Below are 17,592 nucleotides of genomic sequence, written 5' to 3' on the forward strand. Positions count from 1 at the left end.
CAGACTGGTAGTCATAAATAAATACAATGAATTAAAATATGATCAAAATTTATATTTGTGCTTATAAAACAAAGTCAGTAAAAAAGAAAATTTTCTTTACGTTTTAATCATTTGCTTTTGTTCTTACATTCATATTCATTAGTTATAACATAATTTCCTTTTGCACAGTAAAATACTGTATTCATATTCTCCTGCCTTATGATTATACTGTCAAATCAAAATTAAAATAAAAAAAAGATGTAAAAAAAAAAAAACAGGCAAAAATGTATAACACAATAGCAGGATATATATTTGTAAAAAAAAATTAAGCACATTCATAATAACCTTTGGAATGAAATCAGGAAAGAGGACTAATCATCAAACAAGCCCCTCCCACACCCTCTAATATATATTACTATACGAAAATCTAACCAATACTTTCATTTCTAATTATTTTCGAATTAGTCATGATAGAATGTCCAAAAAACTAATAATAATAAATAAGAACGTGATCGGATTGGTCCATGAGGTAAAAATGTGAGCTAAAAAGATGAAGCCAATTAATAACAGGGTGTGTGACGTTATTCTTAGAAAACACACACACACATGCATGCGCACACACACACATCAATCTGTCACTCCAACATCATCTTCACAAAGTCACTTAATGGATGTTTGTTATTTACAATAATTATACACACAATGGACCACCCGAAATATGAAAATAACTCACCCACTTTTTTGCGATGACGTCGATCAAAAATCATCTTAGCGGGGCATGCGGCGGCTAACAGGCTAACTTGTTTTTGGAGGGAGCTAGGAGTTAGCATAGCGCTAACTGAATGTTAGCTAACCTTCCAAGAAGCTTGCTTTTAACTGGCCACAAAGTCTTCCATAAGTGGGCGGGTTGAGGGGAAAAAATGTGCACTTTTGCGAGTGTTGTTTTTTGTTGTAAGAAATTAGCACTAAGCTAATTTGTGTAGCATTCTGTCTGCTAAATGACAGTATTGACAAAAGCGAGACAATCGGTGTTTAGCAGCTATTTTGTACATGTGGTCTGCATTACTAGCAGGTACCACTTGTTAGCATTTTAGCTCGTAGCCATTTTTTTGTATGTTTTGGGAATTCCTTGCCCGTTTTTCGATTGTCACTGCTGGCAGTGGAGTTTTTTTTTTTTAAACAAGTGTAGCAAGGACATGGTGAGGGGTGTAAGACGGAGGGACACCTCTCAGAGGGTCCCTGACCCTCCCAAAAAAAAAACCAAAGGCCCAATGTGGGCTGAGCCCGGTCCATTCGGGCTCCAAATTTGTTCCAGTCCAGGTCCAGACTGGTTTACTACTAAAAGAGAGCTTTTGATCCTTGGTTCTCAAACTCGGACCAGGCATCGTTTAACTCCATGAAGATCATTTTTGCGTAGTCCTCGTAGGGCTGGCCTGTCGCCTGCAGAGGGCGCCAATGAGTCGAAAAACAGAGAGAAACAAAAACAGGTGAAGTTACCTCAACATAATAAAATTAGACAATGGAAAGAGAACCATCAGGCAATTTTGAGTCAAATTTAAACTATTGCTAGCGACACAAAATGGCATCTTGTAAGAGCAATAGCCTGATCAGTTGAACTCATCGGCCAAGATACCACGATATAAGGTTGACTGGCAAATGGGATAAGAACGCACCTTATCCGGATGGACAACAAGGACCGCCTTCCTGTAGAACTTCTTGACCTGGTCTGGCGTGACCAGGTCGGCCATACCCACCGGCTTCCAACGGTTCTCGCCCTCCCACAGCACCGTGTGCAACGTAGACAGCAGCGCTCGGATGTTCCTTTCCTTGCCCTCGATCCAGTCCAAGATCTAAAGAAAGAAGGGTTATTTTCACTCCCTACCACCAAACAAACTATGACCAAACACAAAACATAGGGTTTATACACCCTTCAACCTCGACCAATTTTATTAAGGATTGCAATTCCCCTTACTAAGTGATAATAAATGCAACACAGCACATATTTAATCACTTAAAAGTCTAAAACTTTCCCATACATACACAAGGCGCACCAACTGATTGGGGCGCCCAATGAGTTGGTGCGCCTTGTGTATGCACAAAATTAACATTTCTGTAGATATCATTGTGTGATGATGACATTTTCGCTGTCTGGGTACATTGCTTCCTGACACGCTATATTTATATAATAAAAAGGTGGACTTTTGAAAGGGGAATGCGCCTGATCAAAAAAAACTTATAAAATATGGATAAAATGTATAAGTTTGACAGGGTTTCTAACCCACAAGGTGATGTAGTAGACACATACCTGCAATTTGAGGGGATCCATCTCCCTTGTGATCTCCTCCCTCCTCATTTCTGCGATGGTCCTTGGTCCTTTTTTGTCCATCTTTGAGGAAAAGCCCTGAGTGCATAGCAGGTCTCCAAAGTCGTCCTCTTTGACTTTGGGTTTGGGGCCTGCGTCACAGAAACATTTTAGACGACATTTGTCGCCAACGGTAGAAGATGATGGAACCAGAAATACCGAATCCAGGAGCCCGAACACCTCGCTCCTCGCGGCCTCCGATGACGCTGGGGAAATTGAGGTTGTAGTTGGGCCTGGCGGCTTGAGGACCGGCAGCTGGGGGGACCGATGGCGCTTTGACTTCAGACCGGGGTCCTGACTGCCAGGGTTTTTTGTGGCCCGGTGGGGCTCTGCCGGCCTGCCAGGACGACGGGCCTTGAGGCTTGGAATTAGACGAGGAGGTGGAGGAAGTTTTCATTGGCCCGGAGAGGCCACTGTTCGTAGAATCTGGGGGAAACTAGTTTGAGTATTGTGGTTGAATTATACAGCACTTGCTTTTGAATTATGATAAAGCTTACTTGGTAAATTTGAACTCAGGTTGCCCAAGTCGGCAAAAGGATCGAAGGTCTGAGACTTGGCCTTGGACATGGACGACATGCTAGAAGCTATGAAGACACAAACGCAGAACAAGTTGGTAAAAAATAGTGTTTTATGGCCACCTAAACACAAAATTTACAAAAACAAAGGTTATATCCCTATTTTTGTCATGTAAAAAAAATATCTACTCTTCTTTATACTTAAATTAACCACAGTTGAACCTCATAAATCATGTTGATACGTCTTTGGTCAAAAATTACCGTATTTTCACACTATAAGGCAGTGCGACTTATATATGGTTTAATATAGGTTCATCATAGTATCAAATCCCCTTTAGCATAGCTCCACATAGTTGAAGTATAACACAACTTCCAACCACTACTACTATTACTACGTCTTCCAATCTGGTGCGCCTTCGACATGAAACAGATTTCAAGATAGGCTATTCGTTGATGCTGTGGCTTATATTGGGGAAAATATGGTAGGAAGATTGTCTCTAAATTTTTGTTACCTGTACTGATGTAGGCGGGCTTTTGAGCAGTGGCCGTCACGCCTGCCGACGTATTCGCCGCCCAGCTGTCCCACCCACTCAGGAGGTCCGGATGACTGGCTGATGATGTCATCTTGGGAGTGTTGTCTACCAATTTATCTGATTGGAAGTACAAATATTAACGTTGTGATCCTGTATAAAAATACAGAGTTTATGGTTGGGTACTCACGGAGGTCAAAAAGACTGGCATTGGACGGTGGGTTGAGTTTCTCTGACGCGGACCCGGCGGAACCAATCAGGTCTCCGAACAGGTCTGGACCGGAGGCTTGACGGGAAGAACCCACGCTGGAACCCACGCCAGAACTGGAGCCCATGCCAAATGGGTCGAAGGGGTCGCTAACGGCTGTGGGACAAATTACATCACGACTCTAGTTTAGATTGGGAATCAAACCGAAAATACGAAACTAGATGCCTACGTTTGGAGCCGCTGAAAAACAAGTCCTCCTGGGGCGCCGTCGTGTGTCCAGCAGGTGGCGCAAACAAGTCGTTGAGAAGGTCGCCGTGGCTGGAAGAAGCCGTCAAGCCATCTGAGGACGCCGATGGTGGTTGGGGTTCCGCGTTCAAACCCAAAAGATCGGCTGTGTCGTTGGCATGGGAGCCTTCGGTGGTAGAAATTGGAGTCTGGGGGGTGTTGGGTCAATATGTACATGGTTACGCATGATTATTCAATGTCAACAGAGTGAAAATCCACCAAGATTGCAGATTGCGTTCCTGGCGTACCTGGAAGTTGGCGTCAAAGAGCGACTCGCTGGTGTCTTGGGAATCCCCACTGGGGACCGAGTGCGAGTACGACTCTTCTTCTGACCGGTCGCTCAGGTCTTCCTGGTCGTTGCTGGATCCGCCCGTTTGGAATCCTGAGGCGTCCTGAGGACTGCTGACGTCTGAAAACAATGATGACAATCCATGTGATCAATACCCAAAAGTGCGTTGGAAAATGGCGATAAAAGCTCTGGTAAATAAGCAATAACGTTGATCCTAGAGTCGAAAAATGGGATTATTTTAGTAGTCAAAGTTTGCATGAACTTCACATTACGCTTAAATAGGGGCATTAGATTTACCACAAGGGAGAATTTCAACCTGAAAATGACAACGATAAGGACAGTGTAAAGTCAACTCTTACCTTCCCAATCCAGCGTCTGGAAGAAGTTGTTGCCATTGTTGTCACTGTCTACCGGAGATTCCGATTCTGTAGCGGCAGAGTTTTCCCTCGATTGATCCGGCTGTTGCGATGGCGGTAAACTGGAGTCGTAAAAGGCCGAAGACCCCGGCTGACGAGGCAGTTCTGGTTTACCTTGAGATTGGAAATTACCATTTTTTATACCTCAAATGAGAAGAAAAATGGCTAGCCCAGATCCTGCAGGCTTAAAAAAAGATATTGACCACAAAAAGTGTAAATGTGATTTACCAAACTTGCTGAGGATCTCCTGTTGTTCGTCACGAGACGAAAATAGGATTTTAGGATTGAGGCCTTTGGTTTGGAAGCTTTCCCAGGGCGGCGTTTTGGCGCTAGGTCGGTCCCAAGGCTCCACTTCGATATCGAGGTTGACCTGGAACAGGTCGGGATATTTCTCTTGGATGTCGCAGGCGTCCAAGTCATACCTGTCAAGAAATGAGATGAAAAAAATAAACATTCCATATTCAGTCTGCAAAGGAGTGGCAGTAGAAAGCAATACATCAGAAATTCCAGTTAAAATGCCAACTTGGATAAAGACTTACTTGGCAAACTTTACTGTAGTAGCATTTCTGGGGATGAAGCCTGTATTGAACTGGATCTGGAACATTTTCATGGAAGCCATCTGAAGCCAAACAGAGAGAAAGCAATGTAGTTTCGTCTCTACCAACGAATTCCTTGGAAACTCCTCAAAATATGAGCTTTTCTTTAAGCAGTTCTACAAAAAAAACAAACTGTGGTGGTGTTAATTAATGCCTTGGCTTGCAGACGTCCTCCCAGCGTGGACCTCGCGTGGTAGATCACCACCAGCACATCTCCTCGCACGGTCACATTAAGGGGAATTTCTGCCCTTCCGTCCTCCATCTTGAAATCCCTGAAAATTGAACACAAGTGACATACAGAGTGGGTCAATTCTCAGTTTTTAACTCTCAAAGGTAGATTATGATTTGCCTTTTTTCCCCGTTACATGTTTGTATTATTGCTCCTACACTATATACTTTGCATATATATTGGGCGAATCCAAACCGTGATGTATTAAGTCTGCGATAGTGGCTTTTCAAAATAGTGAGGTATTACAGTAGATTTACTGTATTTTACTTTAAGGGTGCGGCTTATACGCAGATGCGGCTTATACGCGGATGCGACTTATATGCGAGAGACTATGCAAAGTATTCAAACCACTAGGACAATGGTGTCTGTCTCGGGTTGGTTCTCGATTTCACGTGAGCCGGATCATTTAAATACAATATTTAGATTTTTTTTATTTTTTAGAAATGGATTAAAATAACTGAATTAAAATCCCTGAATATTTAGTTTTTTATAGATCTAAAACAATGTTTATTTTAGCTTTTTTAAAATATATTTTTAGATTTTACAAAATTATTTTTGAACTAAAAACTAAAAAAAATAGATTAAAAAATGACAATGATTGATTTAAAAAGGGGAAAATCAGGAAATTTCATATACATCTATACTCTTCATTTTAATTTGATCCTAAAACAGAAAGTCGGCATTCATGATTTACTTTCCCGGGCCACACAAAATGATGCGACGGGCCAGATTTGCACCCCGGGCCACCACTTTGACACATGACCACTAGGAAATCAATCAAAAATGATTAAATAAACACATACTTCAGCCTGTCATACTCCCGCGACGTAGTGAGGACCCTCTCATCACCCAAGTAGACCTCGCAGAATGGCCGACACCCATTGCGCTGCTTATTAAAGAGCGGCACTGGCGTCATGGTGATGCCGTGGATAACCACTGGCTTGGAGTGCGGGACGATGGGCTCCTCCGCCATCATGTCGCACATGTACTCAATATACCTACAAAAAAAATATGTCAAAACGGCCATCCTTGCATTGTGGATTAGCGTGAGCACCTCTTGTGTGAGGGTGAGATTCCGGGCGGGCATCTTTTCATGGAGAACATGTAAACAGCCGCCTCGGCCGTGGTGAAGAGACGGCAGAAGCAGAGGAAGGAGCAGACGGCCACGGCGGACGCCGCCCTGCCGTCCTGCAGCAAAAAAAGTGGAGATTAACCCCCATGCACATACGCAAGATAATAGCCAGTAAGGAGTGGTCAATGTCGCCACCCTCTTGGTGCTTATTTTCATTTCTTTACCAAGCAATGAACCACACAGATGTTTCTCTGGTCTTGTTTTAACCACTGGTGCATGTTCTTGCACACGCTGAATAAACTGCGAAGGTTGGGAGAACGTCGAACTTGCCAGTTGCACTCGGAAACCTAAAGGGAAAAAAATAGATAAGGCATTGTGGATGATTTTGCTGAGTCATAGCAGATAATAACAGTTGTAGCAGATGTTTCATACATATTTCTAAGACAGAGTTATTTACGATGCCCTGTAAACTTGATTTAAAGTTGTCCCGACCACTTTAGATAAAATATTTAGATTTATTATTTTTATAAATGGATTAAATGAACTGGATTAATGTCCCTGAATTTTTTTTTTTTTTTTTATCGAAAACAATGTTTATTTTAGCTTTTTTATATATTTTTTTAGATTTTACATAATGATTTTTGAACTAAAAACACAGAAAAAATGATTTAAAAAATTGCATTATGGCGTTTTGTGCATGTCAAGTCTAATTTGTGCACATATAAGCCGCACCTTCGATTCTGTCATTTTTTAGCGCCAAATAAGGCTTATATGCGAGAAAATACAGTATTCCACATGTAAATATCAACTTTAAACAGGGAAAATGAGACTAAATTGTTTAATATGTGTGCTTATTGGCTTTTTTGGCCATTTTGACTGACTGGTTCATTCAGTCCAATCGATGGCAGACAGTAAGTTAACTTTTTGGACCAAAAAATATGTGATCCGCCAAACAAATTAAGTTTGACAGTCCTACTATCGAACACTCTTACCCGATTATGGAAGCGGGACGGTCTGTAACAGCGCTTGGACAGGTTGTAGACGGCGTAGTGTCCCGGATGCCTGGAATCCAGATAAAGTCGGACATCCTCGATGTTGTTCTTTATCGCCGACTCAACGCCTTCCGCCGGGAAGGACATAACTCCAAACGAAAAGATGCTTAAAATGTTACAAAAAGTACTTCTTTAATCAAAAAAGTGCACCGTTGAGGTCCAAATGTTAACCTGCTATTCTGGAGGTGATGTAGGAGATATCCAGGTCACCTTTGGCATAACTGAAAAAGAAATGGCAGCAGGGCAGGAGATAAGAAAAACATAAATGAGGACAAAATAAATATGAATACAATCATATTTAATTATCCTCCTGATATATGACTGATTAAATCGACCCATTTTAAATTGGGAGGAAAATAGTACCGTATTTTCACGACTATAAGGCACACTGCAGTATAAGGCGCACCCTCAATGGATGACATGTTTCCCATATAAAAGGCGCACTGGATTATAAGGCGCACCCTCAATGAATGGCACATTTTATTTTTTTGTCCATATATAAGGCGCACTGGATTATAAGGCGCCTTGTCTATTTTGGAGAAAATTTAAGACTTTTAAGTGCGCCTTATAGTCGTGAAAATACGGTACCACTAAAATTGGGGGGAAAGTAGTAGTACTATGAATGCTAATTAAGTCTTGAGTAATGTAAAGTAAAAATATACCAATTATGTTATCAAAAAAAAGAGAAAAATGAATAGAGGTTGAGTTGGCATTTTTAAATGGAAGAGCAGAAACAAATAAAAAAATCTGCATATTTTTCATACTTAACTTTAAAAAAAATAAAACAACATGCTGTGTTTATTGTATGTATTGAATATATACATTAAGTAGATGTTTTATAGAGTGAGATTTTTTTTAATTAGGTCAATTTAGCCCGCAAAATAACAGGAGGGTTTTTTTCAATCAGTATTATCAAGTGAGAAAATGATAAGGGCACACTCAACTCACACAAATCATTTTTATAGACATGATTTGAAGTTTTTAGGTCAATTAAGTTTTTATTTTATTTTATTAGAGTCATGCTGAAATTTGTAGGAATTTGTTGTAATTTTGTTACTAAGCGTGTAAGAGTTTAGTTAGCAATTATGCATGTGTTGATGCACTTTTCTTTAAAGGAGACATATTAATAAGTGTGTACAATTTGAAAAAAATCATAGTTTCCCTTGAAGAAAAGAATAAGCTTGTTTTTTTTGATAAGTTCTATTTAGGGAAGATCATAATTCATAATTTGTCATGTTAGGAAAATGTACCAATTTAGAGGTCTTATATTTTGGAAAGGTAACACTTGGGGTTGCTTTTATTTTTATTTTTTACTTGTTCAATTTGCTACTCAAAATGTTTCGTTTCCAAAATATGTCCCCTTTAATTTGATGGGTAGGTGATTAAAAAAATATGGATGTTGGTGGTTATGTGAAATGAAATTCAAATGAGTGATGTTAGCACAAATTAGCAAACTACAGAACCTCATGGTTTACCTTGGGTTGCTAGGCGATGGAGACATAGTGAGGGATTGGAAACAAAAGGAGAAAAGAAAAACAAAAGAAAACACCATGAACAAAACCAATACAGGGGCTGAAAAGAATGACACCCAAAAAGATGGAAAATATGGAATGCACCAAAACCTCAATTGTCATTTTTTAGGGCCAAATTACTGTAATGTTCAGCATTGGAAACATCCAATGAGAATGAACTGAGCATTTTTAATGAAATGACCCTAAATTCCAATTAAATTCCCCCAAAAAACGTAAAAAATAAGTTTTCCAAAATGACACAATTGAGGATGGATGGCAGAAAATTGGAAATGTTCCACAATAAATGGGACAAATAAAAATTTAAACGTGATCAGCAAATACAATAGTGAAGTCTATGTTGACATATGATTTACTAAAATTTTATACGCCTCTAAAAAAAAATGTACATACCTGGCAACCGACTGGATGACCTTGGAGGAAGTATCCTTGATGTTAGTCAGGAAGCGTTCAGTTCCACCCTTAAGGATGTCCAGGAATCCGCTGGCCGACTGGTCAGGATCATAAATGCCTAAAATAATGAAATATAAATGAATACATTGGCTTTGGCCTTCCAAATGTGTTTACAGTTAAGGCTCATTTAAATTCTTTCTGCCAAAAAAATCCAACACATCAACAAGGGCTGGCTCTAGAGGTGACTGTGTAGTTCCCTTCGAAAAAAAGAGTGCTAAATTAGCCAAAACACCTTCTCTCTTCATACCTGGAACTCAATACCAGTTTATATATGTGAATCTCTTGGCCAATCATCTTAAAGCAGGGGTGTCCAAACTTTTTGCAAAGAGGGCCAGATTTGGTAAGGTGAAAATGTGTGCGGGCCGACTTTTTGCCTGACATTCTTTGAACCATTAACAATAAATGCAAATTAACTTTTTGGGATTTTTTTTAATTACAAATGGCATACTTTTACATTTTTTTTACATTTAGGTTTTTACCGAAATCACAAACCACAAAAAAATTAAGAAAACTATCAAGGATATCTAAGTTCATGTGAAACATCACATATTATTCACTATTATATGCTCACTGTAGGAACAGTGGTGAAAACAAAACAATGATCACTGCATATTCAAACTGTGATTTTGACCATCACAAAAAAAAATAATGAACTGAGATTTAAGAATTTATTCAACTCAGAGGACTTAACAAATATCTTGCCTGCACTAATGTGAAGGGTGATACTGGGATCTTGACTGCAGTATGTAGTCCAGGTCTTCATCGCACGCTAACGAGAAAAAAGTCAAACTCAGTTCCTTTTGCCTCTAACTGTCTCTTAATATCGCATGAAACGTCTTCAATTCTCCGTGCCACAGTATTACGAGCCAGGCAAATATTGGCAAACTCTTGCTTCTTCGCGGGACAAATTTTCTCAACCATTTTCATTACACAGTCTTTAATAAATTCACCGTCACTGAAAGGTTTGCAGTGCTTTGCAATTTGCGTTGCCACTTCGTAGCTTGCCTTTGTGGCATTTTCATTTGACTCACGGGCTCTTGTGAAAAAGCTTTGCTGTGCCGTTAAAACAGCTTCCAGTTGCTTCACTTTTTCACCGCGTTCGTTCCCAGTTAGCTTGTCGTAGCTAGCATGTTTCGTCTGGTAGTGCCTCTTAATGTTGAATTCCTTGAAAACAGCCACAGTCTCTTGGCAAATTAGGCAGACACAGTTGTTTCGTATTTCAGTGAAAAAATACTCAAATTTCCACTTCTCCTGGATGCGGCGGGCCTCCCGGTCAACTTTCCTTTTTTTGTTTACATGTTAGAAATGGGCTGGGCTGAAACAATGACGCAGGGGTCACGGCGGCCTGAGTGCGGCCACAGGGCTACTGCCATCTTCTGGTGAAGTGAAAAATAGCTTTTTGTACACATTTATTTTATACTGTGGTCAACAGTGCTGGCGGGCCGTGTATTATTGATTTCATGATAGAGGCCGTGGGCCGGTAAAAATTTGTCCACGGGCCTTATTTGGCCCGCGGGCCGGACTTTGGACATGCCTGCCTTAAAGCATGGCGGTTAGACCAAAAAAAATCCATCAAAACGCTATTTAAAACTGTACTACGTGTCTAGTATGTGTCTTAATTTATCTTCAACCTACACAGGGCCCTATCGGTTGGCTACAATTTTACATATTTTTTCACAAATATTAATATTTTCATTAATATGTAGTGTAACTTATTAGATAAATCAAACTCAAATATATTCTACAGTACTGTAAAAGTATTTTTTGCAATACACCACCATATTATTCTTTTTTTTTTAAGGAAAACCCTTTAACTGTTTTTGTGAGATAAGATTGTAAGATAAGATGACAAAGTCGCTTGGCAATTGCTTGTTCATATTGTATCCGTTTTTGTGAGTATAGAAACATTGTTGTCATAAGAAACTTCTTAAAAAGTGGTCATTGTCATGGAGACTTGACACTGATTAATCAGACTTTGCCCAAAGTTTGGTCATTGTCATGGAAACTATACCCTAACCATACTACCCTGTTTTCCTATATAAAGACTGACCCACTGTTCATTCCAATAGAGTTGCAAAGACGACAATCTGGTAAAAAACATATTTCCTATAAAATTGATGTCACTCTTTCTTAACCTTCTCCTGGAGTTGTATTTCAAATCTATCAGTTTTCACAGTTACAGACATCAAGATGAAAATCATTTATAGAAAAGTCCTGCAAATAGAATCGTGTTGGTGGAAATTGGAGAGAGGGCAGCCCTTACCCGCGTTGCTCTGTACGTTGTGTTGGATTTGCGGCGGTGCACCCGGCACTGTCGTTATCGTGGTCGCCGCCACGGTCGCCGCCGCCCCGTTACTCCCGAATCCTCCATTTTGCTCCAAAAGCTGCAGACATTCATAGCCGTCATACACCGGACGCAAGCAGTAGTATGTGGTCAACATTATTCCCTTTCCAATGTTTTCCAACTCTAAAAAAAATAACTATCGGTGGAATCTAGTCCATTTTTGCTGTGGCTCGTCAACGCCTGATGAGGCAAATGACAATAATCTTCTTACAGCCAGCAGGGAAACCCCTTCTTAACGCTAATCAGATTAGCCTCCTTCCCCACTATGCACAATCGTAATTAGAGATAGGAAATCGGTAAAGTGACAATTTTAAGTCACTTTTTGGCCAGATATATATATAAAAAATGGACCTTTAAAAGTTGTATTGCATTCAAGTTGAAGTATCACTTATTTGGATATAGACGTTTAGCTTAATGCTAACAAATGCTGGAAAAAGCCATTAACAGGCTTAGAAATAGCATTTGTATCAGTAAATTGAAGCAAAAATGTGTGAAACCTATTTTACTATTTACATTCCTTTTGATTTTTTTCTACTGTCATTTAATACATGATAGTAGGATAGTAGTGCAGCATTTTATTTATTAAAACTTTCTTTTGCGTGGATAGGACAAATAAGCAAATGCTGTATTAATTTTAAAAGGGAGAAGAGGACATACAAATATATTGAAAACAATTATATAGCAAATATTGCCCTAGATTACATAATGTAGTATTGTGACAGTAGTTTAATAAGTTTAAGTATATTTTGATGAGGTGAAATTTTAAAAGCATCTGATTGAAAATAAAAAATATATATATATTTTGCTGATAAAAGAAGAAGCTTTTCTAAAAAGGTTAGACGTTGATCGATAAATAAAATGAGCATGTTTTTTGTCAAATATAAGGCAGCTTTCTGGCATTGGAATCAGCTTCACATAAATCACAACTTTAGTGGTGGATTTGCTTATTAGTGACAGGATTTGTGTTGAGGATCATGACTTAACTGCTGAAATTCAGGCACCATGCTGAGGCCATGTGGATGTTCGCTTGAGCTGTGATTTATTTTTATTCTAGTCTTGTCTGTCTGTCTGATCTTTATATTTCCATCGTGTTTTAACATTCTTCATATTAAAAAAAAGTCAAAATTATAATGTAAACATGCTAACTAGCATAGATCAGAAAAAAACGATTAAAAAAACGAAAACACAAACCTTTGTCACTGTTCCAAACGTTTAAAAAAATCATATATTGTAGTGAATATAGATAATTTTAAGATTTTGTTGTGAAAAAAAAACAAACAGTCAATCAAATATTGCATACATTTGTGTTTTAGTTAACTAAGACAGCTTAAAACCACAGATGAGACGTGTTATTGAAATGTGAGCGCGCCCCTTTCAAAATAAAATACTGTTTTATGACAATGTGCAAAATGCAAAATTAGTTTTTTTAGAAGACGACATTGCATTTTGAAATTAGTTAAAAGTAGTCAGGCAAAAAATAAGAATTTTCAAAATTTTAGTTAAAAAACATTTAAAAACTGCTTTATTTTTTTTTTGTTTTGATAAAAAAGGCAAATTTGGCAAAAACTGGCATAGTAAACAATGGAAGATTTGTAATATTTGGTAGCTCTATTATGCAATATTTGACTAAAACAGACAAAATGAGAAAAAGAAACCCCACCTCTGTGACGGGTGATTTCGGATTGACGTTTCGTGCCGCCGCTATTTCCTGAAGCTGGTTAACCAACTCTGTGATGGACAGACGCTCTACCGGGTTCACCTTCAACATGGAGCCTGGGTCAAAAAAAAAGTGGAGTTTGAATATTTCATAGAAATATGTCAATTCACTCCCGAAAGCGGCGTGTATTTACGTATGAGCTCGTGGTAGACGGTGTACTTGGAGTCGTTCTGCGGCATGGAGTACTTCCCGTTGACAATCTGCAGTTTGGCGCCCTCCTCGAAGGGATGTTGCTTAAAGCACAACAGGAAGAGGATGCAGCCTAAGGCCTGGAGAAATGAAGGATTTAGGATTTTGGTAATAAGCAGTGTAGTTTTTTGTACCTTATTTTCTCGCATATAAGCCGCATCGGCATATAAGTCGCATCTGCGTATAAGTCGCATCCTTAAATTTGCCTGATTTTTATTTTTGGGCAATTTCTCTCGTATAAGTTGCCCCTAATTCACAATTTTCAGCTCCATATTCATGATTAAACAAATGGAAGTTTTTTTAATGGTGTAAATATCAATATATATATTTTGGAATATCCTTTGGATTTTTTAATTGGGAAAGATTGGGGGGTAAAAACAAAAAGGTCTGACCCAGATGTCTTGCTTCTCATTGATGGGATAGTTGGAGTAGAGGTCAATCATTTCTGGAGTCCGGTACGCTGGAGTAGTGTTTCTTGTAATCTAGAAAAATATTAAAATCATTGAGAATTAAGAATTTCAGACATGTAATGGATGATAAAAACTAAATTCCGTATTTTCACGACTATAAGGCGTACTTAAGTCTTAAATTTCCTCCAAAATAGACAGGGAAAAAAAATGTGTCATTCACTGAGGGTGCGCCTTATAGTCCTGAAAATACGCTATTTTTTAAATGGAATTGCTTAAATGCGTCTAAAAACGAGAAAATTTAGACCACAATTATAACAATTGCTGGTTTGCAGTTGTTCATTTACCAGCCATCATTTTATAAGGTGAAGCTAAGTCAATAAATTCTGCAAAAAAATGTTTTGTTGCTTTGGCTTAGTCCAGATGTATAACGGCACTTACATCCTTAAGCCTTTGAGGGTACGTTTTTTTGTTAAAAATGCATTTGAGGTCATGGCAAATCACAGATAGATACAAAGGCCGCCATTGTGTTGTGTTTAAAGCGCACGTACCTCATCCTCCACCATGGATCGCTTCTGTGCTGACCAGCTGTAGTCGGGGTAATGAGCCACAGTGGTGGCACTGCCAAAATCACACAGTTTAATGGTGCCCTGGTTACTAATCAGCAGATTTTCAATCTGCAAAAGAGAGGGAGAAAGAGGCTCAAGCTATTCAAATGTCACAAAATAAAAGACGTGAAACGTGAAAAAAATAAATTGTAAAATTCAACGATTTTATCTGAGAAAATACGTTAACTGAACTTTTTCAAAACTAAGACAAACACAATGTTGGTCATTGCTAAAAATGTCCGCCTCACCTTGAGGTCTCTGTGTATAACGTGGGGCTTCTGTTTGTGCAGGTGCTGCACGGCGCGGCACGTCTGATAAAAAACCTTCAACACCGTGTCGCAGGATATGGGCGCTCGCTGCTCTACGCGCCGCAGGAAGTCCACCAGCTGGCCTGAGGGACACAAAAGATGAAGAAAATTTGTAAAATGTAAACAATTTTTCACAAAGTTTTGCGTAGGATGATGCAAACACGAAGCAAAAATTAGATATACGTTCATTATAGCGCCCCCTAGTGTATGACACCTATACATCAGCGTTAGGCTAATGTGGGGGAGTTGGAAAAGACCGATAGTTTGATTGATTCCAATTTAAAAAGATGTGATATCGTGTTTGGAGTCTTGAGTGTGGTCACTAAATGAATAAAAATAAAATCTTATGTCATATTTCACTTTAAAAATAATACGTTTTGAGATTATGCAAAATACAAAACTTTTTTTAGACCATGACATCGCGTTTGGAAGTGAAATATTTTAAATTTAAATTTTTTTGCTGTAAATTGCTGGAAAAAAACATTGTTTAATTTTTTGGGGAGATTTTCCATGATACAAAATGCATATATAGATATATTATTTTGGTAAAACCTGGTGTAGTAAATGACAGAAGATTTGTAGTATAGCCTTTGACGGCTTAAGAAAAAAGCCAAAGCGAGAACCGAGTGAAAGTTCACGGAGGCTGCAGACAAACGGAAATCATTTCGTCACCGCCAACCAAAAAGTTACGATTCAGCACTAAAAAATATCTGTGTTAAATATACCTTTGCAGAGTTCAGTGAGGATAAGAAACTCTGCCTGTCCTGTATCTGAATCCTCTTTGCCGACAGAGGCGGCCGAACAAAACTGGACTACGTTGGGATGTCCGGACAGTTTTTTCTGCACAAAGTAAAAAAAATGTTCAAAAAACTATACATACACCAAAACATTTTGCCCAAAAATGACATTATGAGGTACCATGAAGCAAACTTCCTGGATAATTTCCTTGTTTTTCTCATCTTCATTAGACAACAGACGCTGAAATATTAGCAAGAAGCAAAATTTGACGTAAGCATGGATTGAGTAAGAGTAACATAGGTGTAACATAAGATGTTTTTAACAAATAGCCTTACCTTGAGAGCATAATCTTTGCCACTGCTGATGTCCTGAGCTTCGTATACAAAGGCAAATCCACCTAAAAGAAACATTGTACACAAGTTTTCACTTTTTCAGTAATTTAATTCTTCTTTCATGTTCATACCAACTTAGTTTTATTTGTTTGCCCCTACTTGATCTTACTGTATGTGTCCATCTTTCTCATAATACCTTATTTTTCTTGCTTTATTATTGATCAGTACTTTTATTGATACTGTTTTCACATCCGGAATGTTTGTTTTTAGCCATGCCATGAACATAAAACTACATTTCTCAAGATTAAGCACGATTTTATATCTAAATAAGTTTCACACATGAAAAAAAAACAATAGAAAATATTTGCAGGCAGTTCAAACTTAAAGAAAGATGCAAAATCGTTCATCTTTAAAGCGTTTCATTTGATTACAATGACAATAAAAAGAGTGTAATTGCACAGGGATGAATTGTTATTGCCACTGATGACAAATTATGAAGCAATGTTAGCAATGTAGCTTCTTCGCGGCTAGTTAGCACAAGCTAGCTGTCATTGAACCTTTTGCGACATTTACCCTCCGGTTTTCTTACCTTCAGCAATCACCCTCCTGATCCGTAGCTTGAGATCGCCCATCTCAACCATCTGCCCCACAAAGTCGTTCTGGTCCCGGCTTGCCGCTCCGACCGAGCCGGGCCCGGCGAGGAAATCGAGCGCCGATTGGAACAGCGACATTTTTGATTTCGGATTTCAGCCTGATTCTTTTTCTTCTTGTTTTTTCAAGAGGCACCAAAATTCAAAGACGGGTTAGAACGGGGGCAAAGGGGGCGTTGATGAAACTGACGCGGATCCGAACTGCCTCGATTGTTAGTTCGGTTAAAAGACTTTATAAGCGGCTAACATGATCTTCCTGTTGCCTAGATGACGTTGAGAGGCCGCAGCGGCCAACACTCCAACTTCCGGGATGGCTAATGAGGTCATAGCACGAGCCGATCACGTGAGTGCAGCCGTCTTGATTTCCGGGACTTAACGGACGTCATGTCACGTGAGCGTTGAGTTGCGGAAATGAATAGGAAATTACTTCTGATGCAAATGAATAATAATTAAGTTTATTTCATTTAAAAATGTATTTTCTATTCTAAAATGCACGGAATAATTTCATTTCGCCATTAACCAATGGTGTCACTGTTTCCATGCTATGCTATGTACATGTTTGTCGACAGAAACGCATCTCATTTGTAAATATCTGCAATGTGAAATAGGGATATTTACGAAAAATTGTTACAGTTCTGGATACACCATTTTTATTTCAAATAATCAAAATGAACATTAAATTGTAAAAAATAGAACAATTAGCAGTTTTAGCTTTCAATTGTTTAAGGAAGTATTTATAGTAGTATTTAACATATTTTAGTGTAAATGCATTGGGTGAATTGTT

The 17,592-nt window shown here is 38.8% G+C and overlaps 1 protein-coding gene across 1 annotated transcript; it reads right to left on the reverse strand.

Moving 5' to 3' along the window:
• Positions 1-89: 89 nt before the first annotated feature.
• gak (cyclin G associated kinase) lies at positions 90-17,126 on the reverse strand. Its single transcript, XM_077715454.1, has 29 exons — positions 16,748-17,126; positions 16,162-16,223; positions 16,007-16,066; positions 15,814-15,928; positions 15,029-15,171; positions 14,724-14,849; positions 14,158-14,247; positions 13,710-13,845; positions 13,520-13,632; positions 11,779-11,899; positions 9,456-9,573; positions 7,705-7,754; positions 7,474-7,622; positions 6,706-6,828; positions 6,464-6,597; positions 6,213-6,407; positions 5,335-5,452; positions 5,124-5,203; positions 4,813-5,006; positions 4,528-4,698; positions 4,128-4,288; positions 3,824-4,028; positions 3,577-3,750; positions 3,369-3,506; positions 2,839-2,925; positions 2,501-2,767; positions 2,285-2,433; positions 1,653-1,829; positions 90-1,419 (listed from the first exon to the last, which is right to left on the reverse strand). Exons 1-29 carry the CDS (start codon positions 16,887-16,889, stop codon positions 1,318-1,320), a joined length of 3,900 nt encoding a protein of 1,299 aa, XP_077571580.1. The 5' UTR covers positions 16,890-17,126; the 3' UTR covers positions 90-1,317.
• Between the last annotated feature and the right edge of the window lie 466 nt (positions 17,127-17,592).

This window comes from Stigmatopora nigra, chromosome 4 (genome assembly GCF_051989575.1).
Source record: "Stigmatopora nigra isolate UIUO_SnigA chromosome 4, RoL_Snig_1.1, whole genome shotgun sequence".
In the NCBI taxonomy this organism is placed as follows: Eukaryota; Metazoa; Chordata; class Actinopteri; order Syngnathiformes; family Syngnathidae; genus Stigmatopora; species Stigmatopora nigra.

Bases quoted from the DNA above. Each gene is read 5' to 3' on its own strand.
- gak (XM_077715454.1), bottom strand. From the start codon at position 16,889: ATGTCGCTGTTCCAATCGGCGCTCGATTTCCTCGCCGGGCCCGGCTCG. The intron at 16,224-16,747 runs GTAAGAAAACCG...TGTTTCTTTTAG, and splicing joins CAGGAGGGTGATTGCTGAAG to GTGGATTTGCCTTTGTATAC. The intron at 13,633-13,709 runs GTAAATACACGC...TTTTTGACCCAG, and splicing joins CGTCTACCACGAGCTCATAC to GCTCCATGTTGAAGGTGAAC.